Source organism: Lipophrys pholis (genome assembly GCF_963383615.2).
Source record: "Lipophrys pholis genome assembly, chromosome: 6".
NCBI lineage: Eukaryota > Metazoa > Chordata > Actinopteri > Blenniiformes > Blenniidae > Lipophrys > Lipophrys pholis.
Window position 1 is genome coordinate 28,814,315 of NC_137629.1, and position 15,996 is coordinate 28,830,310.

Here is a 15,996-nt window from a genome sequence, read left to right on the forward strand (position 1 = left end):
TATTAACTCACAAACAGTTTAAAACTTTAAAATTTGAAACACGTAGATTTTTTTTTCTTTTTGTTATCCTCACGTTATTATATCTATTCTATTTTTTTAAAAAAGCAATATTTGAGGGTAAATCTGCAGCTTTGTGCTTCAGGACGTGAGTCCAGGTCCTCTGGCTGCCTGTGAGGAGTCCCGTCAGCGCGTCGGAGTGCTCAGTTATTGAGAGATGATCCACAGGGTGAACTGTTTCACTGAGTCACTGTCACTTGTTGTATATTCCCGATTGATGGCAAGGTGTTCATTCCCTGTGGAGGATACATAGAGCCGTGGATGTCTGTGGGGCTGAGGGAGCCCGGCGGCACCGGCAGAGGACTCACTGACCCCGGGTCACTGTGCACGGAGCCGCTGCTGCCGTCCGACTGACCCAGCTTCTTCTTGATCAGCTTCCTCTCCTTCGCTCTGCGGTTCTGAAACCAGATTTTCACCTGGATAGAGGCACGAGAAGATAAGAACAGTGAATAAATACACCCTTAATTGCTCAATGTCACACCCATGGTGCGCTTTAAAGGATTGGGTACAATTTACGCGCGGGGGCAGCGTCATATTCGTGAACTAAAATGAAATATTTTCGATCTTCACTTTATGCTTGAACGTGTCCCAACATAACAAACAAAAGAGCATTAGAAAACACAACAAAGCAACAGATTTGGGCAATAAAATTAGAACTGAAAAACAATTAAATGCCATACATTTGCAAAAATACAGTAAAGCATACACGTTTTGTTTATTTCTAAATGCATGAAAACAAATTTAAAGTGTGTTCTAAAACACAAGAACGTTAACTGCTAACGTATTTAAAAAGTTTTGTTTCGTTTTACAATTCATCCACTAAATATAGCTACATCAGTAATATACAAACTAAATACTAATCGTGCGTGCTTTGAATTCATATAGTATAAAGAACTTTAAATTAGACAATTAGAGGTTTTAACGAACATCAGTAGGAATCTACATTTGTCCTGCCTGAATATAATTACAGACATATTTTACAGGCATAATAATAGTGCCTTAATTTTACAGGTTACACGTCAGCTATCTGATGTGACAAGTGACAAGCACCTATTTGACACACGCTGTAGCCTATAAATACTTATAATCTTAACTCCACTGCATTTCATTGCAGACAGACGTAAGTGGTGTTGTATTTAATTAGGGCATGGATCTACCTGTCTTTCCGACAGTCCAAGGTTGACAGCCAGCTCGGACTTCCTCCTGATGGTGATGTATCTGTTGAAATGAAACTCCTTCTCCAGCTCCAGCCTCTGATGGTCTGTGTAGACTACCCTGTATTTCTCCTTCGTTCTCGTTTTACCTGAAGGTGAGAAATAAGAAAGAAAAGCCACATGAGGACTTTCTAGGACTTTGTGTGAGCAGCCAGGTGGTTAAACTGGTAGATTTGCACACACTGCATGCCAGGACCGGCCTATCTGCGCTGAGCATCTCGACGCGTCTGTAGCCCGCGAGTCTGCGTCTCCTTTCAACTGATAAGGCCTTTTGATGTTACTCTGATGACAGCTGTACTACACCGAATTTCAAACAGATCCGCCACTGACCAGTCAGAAGTAAACACCCAACCCAAAAATACACAGACAGAAGAGGCATTGATTCCATCTATACTGCGTAAAATGCAGGTTTTCACGGTTTTACAGGCGTGTCGTGAGGGCGCACTTGTTAAGCTTGGCTGCTTGATGATAAAGAAATCTTAAAAAAGCTGTGACATACACATGTAATCCTATAATGATTTATTCAGAATGCTTCAAATTAATTTACAATTTTGTGAAATTGTGCTACTATTTTTCCATCTTTTTTCTCCGCTGGACAAAAACAGCAAACCAATAAAATCGATCATTTGTAATACAGCCGTAAAACATGCTGCCCTTAAGATTGAGATATTGGCTGTGAAACGCGTCGCTCTTTCCGGCAATATAACTCTCGGAGAGGAAGGGAGGATGGCGCATATCAAAGTGAAGAGGTGTTGAAAGCAAAGGCCACTATGACGGATAACTCTCAAAACAGTAAACATGTAACAGGGAAGTCGACCTCACATCTTCAGGATTGATGGCATTACCATCACAACTGCGCCTGGCGCCGATTCCTCGCACCTTTTTAAAATTTCCACCACAGGAGAGAGACCAATAGAATGACCTGCTGACCCTCAGTCCACCATAACTATTACGCATCAGAGGTTTGATATGGCAGTAATGTGGACAGACACATGACACCTAATTCGATCAGCTGAAAATATTAATAAAAGTTTTTAAATCGTTATTAGTATTTCTTTTACGCAAAACTGGCCTTAGAATATAGGTAATTCTTAGTCTGAGAACATTTTGCATATTTAATTCTTTAAAGGTTAACAATTCCCACGGTGACACAGGGCCAGGGCCACCTCCTGTCCCTTTTAAACTCCTCTCTGGATTCCGTGCATTTTACGTTTGACATTCTATTTTTAAAACACATTTTTGTTCAAATAACTGCGTTAAGAATATTTATTTCCAGTTATTCTAAACCGCCGATACCTGCGTAAAATCCCGAAGGCGCGCCAAACCATTTTTTTTCTCCCTATAACGCAACAACATCTGATCCACTTTACACATCACACTATAACATCAGTACTTTGTTTAAGATGTTGAACTGACCTGTAGAAGATGACTGCGCAGTTTTACTCATCCACTGGTACGAATTGCGCCTTTCTCTCTCAGATGAAAGTTGCGCGACGTTAACATTATCTGGCGGCGGCTGTAGCACTGCAGAGCCTGGAGGATGCATATGACTGTACTCGGATGAACAGTAAGGAACCGGTCCAGGAGGGGAATTACTCATGGGTGTAGGAATAGTATTAGGGGGTCCCAGACTGTATGCACCCCAGTCCTCCCGTGGGGCACCATATGAAGGTCCCCAACTCCCTGCAGACTGTGGGTGCGTATCCATGTTTGGCACATGATGATATCCAGTAAAGTCGGGGTACTGCGGTGTAGAAACAAAGTTCTGTGGAGGCAGATTGATGCTTGATCTTCTTACTGGCCCTTGGTGATACATGCTACTTTCTTTATCCAGTAGGTATCCCACATACATGATTTGAAAAGTTTAATTGTTAAAAAAAAAACAGCTGAGGGGTGATGTTGCCTTATCTTAAGGCGACATTGTGACCCTGCAACTGTGAAAACAAATCCTTTTGCTGTTTAGTCCAGACGTGGTTTCCAGAGTAAAAATGCGGCGTAGTTCCCGTGCGTCTCCAGTCTCACATGATGTGGCTCTGTTGACAAGAGGATAAAAGTATACTCCGGCCTTCTTGACGTCAGCCGACTCCTCTGCTCTTGTCGATTTGCATCCAAATGAGAGTGACCGATGCGGCTGGCCCAGCTGTCCCCTTGCGCTCGTCCTGTAGCGCGTCATCACCTGACAACGGGCCTATCCCAAACACGAGTACTCCACTCCATGAATACATTAACACCGCGGCCTATCAGCTGCACATGCTGCACAGACCTGCAATAAACCGAGGCCTCGCGTCCACGAACGCATCGGGATTAAATGGTACGTGTGTAATTCAGCTCTGATATATATTTAATTATCAGGAATTTCGATAGGAACTATTTGTGTGTGTGTGTGTGTGGTAGTTGTATGTTAATAACCAGGACAAATGCGTTTGTTCATTGGTTGAGAATAGTGTTTTTTCAAAGTTGCGCATCGAACTCCAAAGCATACTCAGTTTTAATGTGGATTCAAAAACGCTCAGCATGGGAATTCGGCACTTTCTCGCCACGCTTCACGCGTGATCCCCGATGTATTTGTTAAGATATTCACTTGCAAACGAGGTGCAAAGTACGAGAGACTTTTACCCAAAGCAAGCCGGACCTTTCGTATTCCGCGTTCACACCTCAAGGTCGCACTTCACAGCTAATTCCGGTTACAAGGAAACTTCAACAACCCCCCCTGAGACAAACAGCGGCCTGTGACACATCAGCCACCGCCTGAAACTCAAACTACACACAAGTTGTTTTCCTGCGACTTCAACTGGTGGTATTATTGGATAGATAGATAGATGGATAGGTAGAGAGATAGATAGATAGATAGATAGATAGATAGATAGATAGATAGATAGATAGATAGATAGATAGATAGATAGATAGATAGATAGATCAGGATCACGTATGAGTAGTTTTCTCGTCTCTGTAGTCATAAATAAATATATATGAGGCGTCAGTTAATTGATAACTAAATATTTTTTAGACTGTCTTATGGACTCGTCGTTTCTGAGTGCTGCACCCTGCCTGTCACTCAGCTCTCTCTCTTCTTAAACCCATTCTCTAAGTTCATACAAGTGTTCGAACATTCAGTTGTGGGTGTTTCATACATTTTATTCTGTGTTGTCTTAAGTAGGAGAAAGTGATTGTCACAGTCACTGACATTACACAAACTTAAAGCTCATGTGACTTTTTGAAAAAATAAAACATTTCCCTTGGTCAATTTCTCAGCATTTCTTTTGTCCACATAACTGCACATTGGTGGACGTTTCTTCGCTGTGTTGAGTTCGGATGGGCAATTAAAACCCACTAATGCCCTCTTGTGGATTTAGGCACAACTGCGGCTGCCGACGAAGTCTTGAAGTGAGTTGAACTGCTCAGCAGGTTATTTACCTCAAGAGGGCAGCCTTCACCAACAATACACGACTAAAAGACTCCCAAAGGACTGTTCTTGTTCATCCACCGAGGAAATAGATATGAAATCAGGAATGATGTTCACTGGGTGTTCGGATCACTCACAATTCCAAAACAGTTTTGGTTTGGAACTATCTTTGAAATGAAAATAAGGAAGAGAGCTCATAAAAATAGGACTTAAAAGAAATCTGAACTGCCCAGCTTTTCTCAACTGAAGCCAAAGGAGGTCTGTTTGTGTGTGCCTCTTCTCACATGTGATTAGACATACATGCCTCTGATCACACAGGAAAAATATGATTTTTTTTTTTTCCAATCCAAATCACAACAGCTATAAACAAGTGTTGTTAAAAGTGCTGAAAAGTTAGAAACACATCCCCGCTCTGATGGTGGAACCCAGCTTTGAGAGTATTTGGATGGTTTGTTTGCCAGTCTGGTCCTTCAACCACCTGGAGACGTGGAGAGGACATGCAGTGAATACGCCGATAAATCAAAGCAGCAGTTTCACCCAGTCGTCACCCTCTAAAGTCTCTGAGGGTTCAGGGCCTTTCTGTGTTTAGTTTGCATGTTTTCCCTGTGTTTTCTGTCTGTTCATAGTCCTGAAACAGGCATTTGAAGCTAATTGGTGCTTTTAAATTGTGTAGAACTTTGAATGTGTGTTGTGATTGGCTCCAGCACCAAGAAGATGTAATATAGAAGATGGATGAAATCAAATGTGTTTATTGCTGAAAATGTCTTTTCTTTTCTTTTTTAACACTGAAGTATGAAGCCAAGTGAACATTTGTGTAACAACTTGATAATTTTCCACTAGATGGTGGAGTTGAGTTATTTATGTTCAGTCCTCACTCTTCCGGTGTCTAGAAAAAAAAAAAACTGTCACTGAAGTGCTCAAAGTACTAAAGACATTCCGATTTGGGCTCATTTCAAGATCATTTCAGGAGCAAACCTGTGCGGTACACCAACCTTCACACATGGTTTCCATATCTGTCTTTTCCAAAGGTTTTAATGATGAACAAATTATATGTCCACATTTTGAGCATTTCAACAATTTCCTGAGAGATTCAACATGAAGAGTAAATGATGTAGTGTTTTTCCACTCTGCTGCAGCGGCCTTCAAAGTGCTTTACATTATTAATCACACACACACACACACACACACACACACACACACACACACACACACACACACACACACACACACACACACACACACACACACACACACACACACACACACACACACACACACACACACACACACACACACACACCATAAAGGCGATTAATCCTTCCACTGGGAGCAGTTTGGGCTTCACGTTCTTGCTTGAGGACACTTCATCATACAGCCAGGAGGGGGAGAGATGGAGGACTGAACAACTTGTGATTGAAAGAGAATCGGGCTCTACCAAACTGAGCCACAGCCACCCCCAAACACGTCTAATTTGAATGATTGTACTGACCTTCTCCTCATCCCAAGCACCTATATAATGAGGCAGCTCAGGATTTCAGAGACCAAATGAGTCCGTTTGGAGTTTCTGCTTCAGTTTTCAGCCGCTTTCGAATGCTCGGTATGGAGTTTATACGGTGTGCTAACGGGGTGGCTGTGAAACCTTCCAAGAGGTTTTGGCTTAACATGTTGTGTTTTCTGGCTCGAGCGGGTAAGCTATAGACAACTGTGAAAATTCAAAAACACTTTTGTGTTTGCCGTAGTGATTATGGGCCCGGGGCTGTGTTCTTTCAGCTGATCGTCCATCAAGGCAAAGTGAAGTTTCTTTTCATTATTTGATATCAGTGTGGATGAACTCATAGTTACAGTTAACCCGACACATACTGGGAGCAGATAGCTGCTGAGTCGCTGGCGGTTAAAGGTCACGGTCAGGGATTCTCTAACTTCGAGACCCTCAAACAGAAGGTTGTTGGTTCTCACCCGGTCCATGTGCTGAAGTGTTCCCGGGCAACGACCGACTGCCAAATGTCTCCCAGTGGAGGTCGAGCATCCCGCACGGCCCTTGGTGTGAATGTTTGTGTGAATGTGACCAACAGTGCAAAACAAGCAGTGGAAACATGTTATATAACTGAAGTCTGTTCAGAGGGTCTCTCTCAGGAGTCTTTTATTTATTATGGAAATGCCATGCCACTGTTGGGAGCAGACTATAAACAGAAAAAAAACAAAAAAACCCCATAATGAACAATTTTTTTGCTCCATGATTTTCATCTATAATCCACCATGTTGTACTCCTGACTTTCGAGAACTGACATAGGTAATATTTTTTAAAAACTTTGCTGGAGTTACATTTGCTACTTGATTCACTTGATGGAGCCACATTTCTTGTTTTGAGTGTCAACAGCCACAGGCTGACGAATTGAAGCGGCCTCAGCGTGTCTCTGCAGTAACGGCGGTAAAACAGGACCATGTGCTGCTATTTTTAGAAAGAGCCGCCTGCATGGTTGACCCTTCTTGAGTTTGTCACTTCTAATGTGAAACATCTGTAGATCATTGCTTCAACTGGAGATGTAAAGATTGTTTTAAACGATTGTTAGACTGCTGCTATAAGTGCATTGATTTCAGAATCTTATGAGAGTAAATGTTATTTATTTCTGCTTCTGTTTGGCTTTTCTGTCAGTGTAAGCTCTTATCACACGACTATTATTTATTGAGGTCATCTTAATGCAGCTTTTGACTTTTTCCACAAGTGGTACTGATGTAATAAAAACAACCCACTGCGCATATACTTAAAAAAAAATGTGGCCTTTACTTCCCGTTTACCTTTTGAGCGTCATTTTTTAAAAATAAAGATTTGGGGTTTCTGAGGAACCAAAGACAACGCTAAAGTGGTATTTTGTTTTGGCCAAATTCTACATGTGCTCAGCATTATTCTGAACAAAAGGAATTCCTATTTTAAAAACATTTAGCCTTCATGAACTCTTTCTACGAAAGCATTAAAAGCAAACCAAAAGGAAACACAAGCTGGTATTGTTGGTCTGGAATTGACAGGCAGAGAAAAAAATTAACTTGAACAATATTTACTTCATTCATCGCACATGTTCGCTTCCCGATGACTCTCGTACACCACTGACGTGAAAGTGACATGCGGGCAAGTTCGGGTTTGGGGCTCAGATGTGTGTTTGTGGAGCTATTTGTGCTCCTATGAAATATCTGTGCCTCCCTGGTGCTTCTGTTGCCCCTCCGCGGCTCTGCAGCAGCTGTGGATGGACTTCCTACTCGCTGAGCCCAAATTAAGGGCATCTGATCTGCATGTTTTCTGCCATGAGCAGTGTGTGAACCTGTGACGTCTGGATCCCTTTATCAACACTGCACCGCCTCTGCAATTGGGCAATGAGCTATAACCTCATGTAATTATCCGAATTAGTGAAATCAACATTCACGCTTTTATTACAAAGACCAATTTGGTGTTGTGCTGTGTACCAAAGTCTACAAGCAGGGGAATGGATAACAAAACAATGGCTGAAGTCGCACGTAAGAACGATTCATCCACAAAACATCCTCTTTACCACTCCAGCTACTGATTAAAAAGAACAGACAGAACTCTGACATCAAGACCAATGGTAAATGGAGATAACACTTATATCTTGCTTACAGACATGAATTAACCTTCAGATAGTGCTTCGTCAACCTAATGAGCATTTTTCTCTTAGGATTGCAGCCAGGCCTCGCATATCGGCAATGAGGTTTATTTTCTTTTCCTCTGTTAAGGAAAATTTAGAGAGAACATGCCGACTGCACAAACAAAGACCTCAGTGGATCTTAGTTTTTCTCAAAGCAGGTATGGAGGCAGTGCAGCTGAAGCTTTGTGGCTTTGAGCCTCCTGGACTAATGACGATGTGCTGCTTATGAACATCTGTGCGTGGCTTTTTTCTTCTCTGCGCCTGTTCTCTCTTTGTCTCTGTTTCTCTCCCTTCAGTCATGTTGAATTGAATCCAGTCGCGGTGTTCAGCACATGTTCTCTTGTATGTTTCTAAGAGTACACATGTTCTCCCTTTGCCTGTGGAGTGTTTCTGATGCTGCACTGGCTTCTTTCCACAATCCAAAACAATAGTGGTTTGCTAAATTGTGACTATAAATTGTCCATATAGATATATTTTGGGGATTGTGTGTCCCTCTGTATTTTATCCGTGTGATGGAATGGCACCATGGGATCAAAATGCAATAAAAAGCATAACTCTTCTCTTGCAAGATGTTTTTGAATCTAAATAGTCACTTTTACACTTACAATGAATTTAGGGGGGGAAAGAGTGCTTAAATAATAATAATTAAAAAAAAAATGATAGTTGAACCTTCATCTAACCTACTTGCCCCTGAAGCCCAGAGTCGTCCTGCAGCTGCCCTACAATATCCAGGACCAGGAATGAGAAACACTTCTGCAGAGTAAACAGAGAGGAAAAAGCTTTCGGTCTCTCCAAAGAAAACTTGTGGTTTCCTTCATTTTTACTTTGATACTTGCTGATTTATTTACACAGAAAACTTCAGACTCCGTTGTTTTGATTAAGATTTAGCTGCGGCGCAGCTCCCTCATTAACACTCCTCAAACTCCACAAACATGTGGACCTGCTCCTGATCTGTTTGTGTTTTTCCTTTTCCTCCTGGGACCCCCTCCTCCTGTTGTCTTATTTGGCCGAGTTGCTTCTGCTTGTTAAAGGTGAACTAATGGTAGGTGTTTCAGGGGAGGGTATCCGGCTCATTGTTCTGCTTTTAGGTGAGAGGCGTGGGCGCTGCCTGGACGCCATTCACCTTCTCGGGCAGGGGTCTGGGAATTGCATTGTGTGGACGTTTATATGGCTTCGCTTTTTTACTCCCCCCTTTTCTTTTCTCCGGCTTCGTTGCACTGATTGGTCAACGGCCTCAAATCAGACTATGATTGGATTTCAAGCTGAATCACAAATGTGTTTTGGCACAGTTTCAGAGGGTCCCTGAATTCATTATCGGCTTCTTTTCTGAGATTAATGAAGTGTTTTTGCAGCACTGTTTGCTTCAGGAAGAGGCCGTTCGAAGTGGTCAGAGGAAGGGGGGGGGGGGGGGGTCATAAAGGCAATTGTTAAATGAAGGAAACAAAAACATGCAAAGTGGGTGCGACACACACTACATTGAACATTGAAGAATATTGTACTCTCCTCATTTTGTGAAATATTTTCAGATAATCCCGATAAAGCAGATCTGTCTCTGTGGGAATCTCCTTGTTTACTCGTGAGTTCATTTTCCAATTTGTCCGTCTCTGACTCTACAGTCGGAGCGTCGCTGCTGTCATGTGTTGGGCAGATTGTAAAAAGATGGAGCTCAATCAAAACCAGACTTCAGTTTAGTCGTATATGACTTATAAGCCAAGACACTTTACATTATTTTGCATGTTCCCAATTTTCTGACGAGAGATTTACGCTCCCATGTTCTCTCATACTTTTATCAGTGAACAATGGTGGGATGATGTCCAGGTCTTGGTATTGTGATTTATAGTATGGAAATGTTCAACTGTATTCTCTGTTTTCGATCACTGTTTTGAAGTGCAAACAAAGTTTGAAATATATACAGTTGGATTTTGTAAAGTCTCTTTCAGATACATCTTGTAAAAACAGACGATACGCTGGTTTTTATTGCTGTTTGAGAAATAAGCTTCCGATTCTCTGCTCTGTGTTTCCACATCAGAAATCTCTAAAGTCTACCCACAATCCGCTTGGACTATGACAAAAAGTCGATGTGTCATTTGAGCGAAGCACAAAACCACTGACCACAAGTTTCCTTGACGCCGCAAGTGAAAAAAAGAATTAAATGAAAATCTCACTTCAGCTTCACTCATAATTCTATTAGCTGTGTTTCTGCAGAAAAATCATTACACAAGCTATGACGAAGTTGAGTTTACAGATGGTGAACAGTGTTTTGTGATGCTGTGCCACATTTTAATCCTGCTCAGAGCGTGTCTTCATCATGAAATCAAACATTTACCTCAAGTCGTTTCCTCCTTTCATTCATCACATTAAAATACGGGACTTTAGAAAGATTCATGCAGATATTTCAACACACGGAGTAATGACCAGGATAACCAATACAATTAAGAATTTAGAATTTATTTAACCCTATGAAGGAAAGTTTAATTTGTTTGGAGTTTCTGAGAACTATATATCATTGGTGAGGCTGTTTTTTCTCTCCTATAAGAATCTTGTTAAATTTGATTTTTCAGTATTGGAAATGATAAATTGAATAGATTTTTAATTGAAAATGACAAAGGATGCGTCAACATAGATTTCTAATTGACTATAACTGCTGTTTCTAATTGAATGTAACAAGACACAACACACCACTGAGAAGCAAATCAAGACATAAGTGGTGAAGGAGTGAAAGATCTTCAGCTTCTTGCAAAGTCTGAGCAGTGAAATGATGAGGGATGTTTCGTGGAAGGTTGCGAAATACCACAAATGGACGATGTGGGTTCTGCACATTTCACCATTTTTTGCACTTGGAGCCATCACTGAAATGATTTGAAATAACTTTCTCATAATCATTTGTATTTATCTGCATTTAAAGGCTGTCATGCTGATATCTCATTAGTCTGTTCGACTCGAGATCAAGTTTGGTTGCATGTGAGCCCTGAGGTAACTTTGACACTGCTGGTGTTAAAAAGCAAATGACTGACTTCAATTTCCAGGATGCCATAACAGCCGAACCAATCGGTGCTGTCTCGAGAGCCAATAGGCTTTAGTTCTCCTGACTGACCAAATCCACACGTCTCATAATTTAAAAGACGCGAAAGATCATCGGCACACGATCAATTCCTGCTATTTTAGAACATAATGTGCTATCTGCAACAAAGGAAGTCCAAATATGACTAACTAGAAGTATCAGACATTTCAAAGCTGTCATGCTGGCATTTGCACTGCATTCAGAGAAAAGTGGAAGTTTCCTAACAGGGACACTTTCCTCATAAAACATTTGAAACTCACTAATGGGAAAGTTTGAGGCAACACTTAAAGGAAATCTACTGATCTACTTCCAGGCACCACAAGGGAGGACATTCATACACATTCATTTGTGGAAAAACACTATGTTTAGTTGCAGTTAAAAAAAAAAAGACAGAAAAATGACAGTGAAGCCCTCAGACCCCCCGACCCCCAACATCCTTCCCTTGTTTGTTTGTATCTCCTAGTCTGGAAATAGTCCACATCGGAGCTTGTTGGCATTCATTTGGGTGTGATGTTGGCACTCACCTTATGGTAAACACAGTAAATCCTGTGATCGTCCTGTGCTGTGTGACCCCCCCTGTCAGACACACCCAGTGCCGGTTACCCAGAGCCCCCCCCCCCCCCCCCCCCCCCCTACAGGAAGTGCCGGTGTGTGGCGTCCTCCAGTCTTGACCAGGATGATTAAGAGTTCCTTCCTTCCCGGCTCAGAGGGGCATTGTCCCGGTGAACAGATAGGCTGCCGACACCTTGTCCCGGTGAGGAAGTGACTCTTTCACAGTCCAAGGAGCACGAGAAGGCTCCGCTCCAATCTAAATAAGAAGTTTCATTAATGTTTGAGAACCCAACTGGGGATAATTAGGACGATTCACAAAATCTGTCACCTCTAAAAAGCTTAATGGTGGAAGTTGAGTCCCTCCCACAAAATTCACTGGAGAGATCCGAGCTTGTAAAATGATTACCAGCATATTTCAACTCTAAAAAATAATCCTTCACAACGTCACACTTTTGTCATTTAAATTTTCAATGTGAAAGGCTTGTGACCTCCGTGAAAAACTGCTTACATTACACAGTTCTCTCAGAGTGTGGACTCCCAAGGCTCCGTTTCCCTCCGTTTCTTTGTTCACATCCAATCCGTTTGACTTGTGACTCCTAACAATCGATCAAAACCTTCACAGCTTTACCGTAAACATGCAGTGACTGTTTCATTTCCAGCATTTTGAGAGGAAGAGATGAGGAAACAAACAAACAAACAAAAAAAAATATCCAGAATTAATCATGTAAAGACTTGAAGGGTGAAATAAAGGGGAATTTTTAAATGTTTACAACACACATTTTCCTGTTTAATTCAGAAATGGTTGTGGCAGACTGGAGATCTTTCAAGGGAAAGCTTATTAAATCACAGTCACTTCATTTCAAGGAGAAATTACAAGCTGCAAATTCAGGACATGATGTTTTTTTTTAGTTGATCCACTACATTCATTGTGTTGAAACACTATTGTTTACTGACATTTACACGATGGAAGACTTTTTCTTAAACCTCATCATTTAAAAGTTGCATATCATTTTAGTTGTGCAGCCCACTTGAGATCGTATTGGGGGGGGATGTATACGGCCCCTGAAGTAAAAAGAGTTCGACACATCTGCTCTAATGAGTTTATGGCCCTCTTTTGTTCTTGTTAATAGACGTCTTGGGACACCTGGCAGATACAGAAACAAGAGAGGATTGTATATATCCTATCCTGAACAAAGTATCAAACAACTGAATTCCACATATTAATTCTGCACAGCGGTGGAGTGGTTGGTACTTTAACCTCACAGCAAGAGGATCCCCAGTTCTGGTCTGAGGTTAGCAGTTTGCATGTTCCTCATACAATCAAAAACATGAATTTAAAGGTTATTCAGTGACTCTTAAATAGGGAATTTCTTTGTCAGAGTCGTATGTATGAAATTGATCTGATTTTGAATATTTTCAATAGTCAATTAAGGGGTGAGACTTAAAAGAAGAACAAACTTCCCTTTTTTATCATTTCTTTTAAGTATTTGGAGTGAAACTACTGGCGGATAACACTTTTACTGTTATTGTTTGTTTTTATTTCCCAAGTGTGTGAAGGAGAGATACCACAGGTCTTTCCTTCCTGCTACTGTTAGTTTTTACAACCAATAAAGTCTCACATGCACAGCAGTCCTCATATGTTGTATACATTGTGTGTGTGTGTGTGGGTGTGTGTGTGTGTGTGTGTGTGTGTGTGTGTGTGTGTGTGTGTGTGTGTGTGTGTGTGTGTGTGTGTGTGTGTGTGTGTGTGTGTGTGTGTGTGTGTGTTATTTCTGGGATATGCTAACTGAATGTCCAGGTTGGTCACTGCTGAGTGGAGCTCCAGAGCTCCGTGATTATGATCACATGAAGGAGGAGCTGGATGGATGAAGCCAATTCTAACTTTAGGCAGTTTTAATTGAATTAAGATAAATAAGGGTATAAGAGACACACTTAAAGGGGTCATATCATCCAGCTTTTCAACACTTTCACATGGGTCTCATATGTCCAAAAACATTGTATTCAAAGTTTATTGCACCCAAATCCAGCTTTTCTTTGATTTTCCTCCATTTGAATATTAGATTATAGGAGCTGCATTGACAATCTGCTGTGTCTTTGTGAGCTGGACTGGCTCCGCCCACACATGCCCATCTTGGGAAGAGGAGGAAGTAGTTCCTCTCGTGGTGCCATGTGTCAGTGCAGAGCTGCCTGATTGTGGAAGAAATTAAAATTTCTGCAGTATTCCGCTGTTCTAGAAACATTTAACTGAACTCGTGGTAATGCTGGGAAACCCAAAGGATTTATCCGACAGGAATCAAAAGTTTCACACATTTCTTTTCAAGATCTTAAAAGAAATGAGAGTCGAGATGCGTTTAATGTATAAATATATAGATCTTTATTCAGTTATTTACTTCATATGCTCAGTTAACAGTGTTGGGGAACATTACTTTGATTAAAGTTGTAACGGTACATGAATAACACAAAACCAGAGAAGGTCTGAACTGCTGCAGGAAATGTTAGTGGTGCTGATTTAGAACAAAATGTAATAAGAATCCAACTTTGAAAAAAATAAAATGAATCTTATTTGCGGTTACACTGAAATCAGAAGAGTAATATCAGAAACTAAAATTCATATGATGGCAGTGACAATGTTAGGCTGGTAAGAAAAAAAAACTGCCCGTGTTAATTTTCCTATTATATTCTTACAAGAAAGAGTTAAATTAAAATAACAAAAACAAAGTAAAGTTGAATGTCTTCATAACATATGAACTTCAACACTGTTTCATTATAATATACCTTTAAAATACAAAAAAAAAAAAAAACATGATATAAAGTATCAGTGCATAATCAGTTCTTCAACATTTGGTCACAAGCAAACAAAAAACATTTGGAAAGTTCAAAACATCCACTTCACACTGTAGTTTACTTACTGACAAATACTGTTTCTTTAGTGGTCAACAAACACGAGCTAGCTGCATTTCAAATTGCATCACAAGCAAAATGCTGTGAACAAACAACAAGGACTGGACTCCCGTGCAGCCTGCACTGCAAGCTTCATTAACACAAGGACAAGGAGAATCCCTCGGCTTTACAAACGCTTAATACAGCAGCACAAACAGCAAATACCTCCGATGAAACACTGTGATTGGACCTTTTGATCCGAGGAAGACTGGGCCGGAAAAATCCTTTGGTTGACTGGAGCAACAAAAGCTGGATGACCTTAGGCCCCGTTTACACGACAACGTTTCATGTGAAAACAACTAATCCGCTAAAAAAAAAAGGAGTGCGTTTACACTGCAGCAGCGGACACTGAGACAATGATGTAGTTGGTATGCCGGGCCACTGGAGGGCGCTGTTGCTTGATTTTGTAATGAAATTACACAGACGTGTGTGCAGAGAGAAATACAGTATAAACGTGAAGAAAATGGAGAGAACCTGACATCCGCATGGACTGATGATGCATCGGATGCTATCAGGGGTGAGTCTCAACTATTAAACTACTGATCTGGACGATAAAACTAGAATATGGACCGCGGGTCGTACCACTACACGGCCGCCATGTTTGTTTACAACTGGATGAGCAGGAGGGAGGAGGAGAGATGTGCATGAGCAGTAACAGGCTCTGTTGCCTCCAGGCAGTCTCTGCAGGAGGGATTAGCACCGTGAAAGAATCTTTCCACCTTGGGGAGCTGGATTAAAAACTTTGCGGATACAGTGGATCCGCACACTGGTGCCGTGTAAACCGACCTCCCCAAAGGTGAAGAAAGTTTTGAGGGATACACTCGAATTCGTTGTCGTGTAAACGGCGCAACAGTGACATTGTTTAGAAAGCCGAGAAAATACACATTTTGTTTTTACTGCTGCTCCCAGATTAAACTCTTCCTATGAAGTATTGATTCTTGCTATAAATCTGGACGCATGAAATTACACAGAAATGTAGGAGCCCTCAATTATAGTGACTTAGTAATAGTTTCATGTTAAATCTGAAGTTTGCTTTCTTATGTTTGTTGATTTTTGATAACATTATAACATATTAAAAAAAAAATTATACACAACTTCTCTTTTGAAATGTTT

At 41.1% G+C, this 15,996-nt stretch overlaps 1 protein-coding gene across 1 annotated transcript; it reads right to left on the reverse strand.

Moving 5' to 3' along the window:
- Positions 1-236: 236 nt before the first annotated feature.
- On the reverse strand, positions 237-3,123 carry cdx4 (caudal type homeobox 4; the record flags this gene model as incomplete). The annotated part of the gene is made up of 3 exons (XM_080466264.1): positions 237-473; positions 1,215-1,360; positions 2,688-3,123. The coding sequence occupies 3 exons, from the start codon at positions 3,121-3,123 to the stop codon at positions 237-239; spliced, it is 819 nt and encodes a 272-aa protein (XP_080322390.1).
- Positions 3,124-15,996: the final 12,873 nt, after the last annotated feature.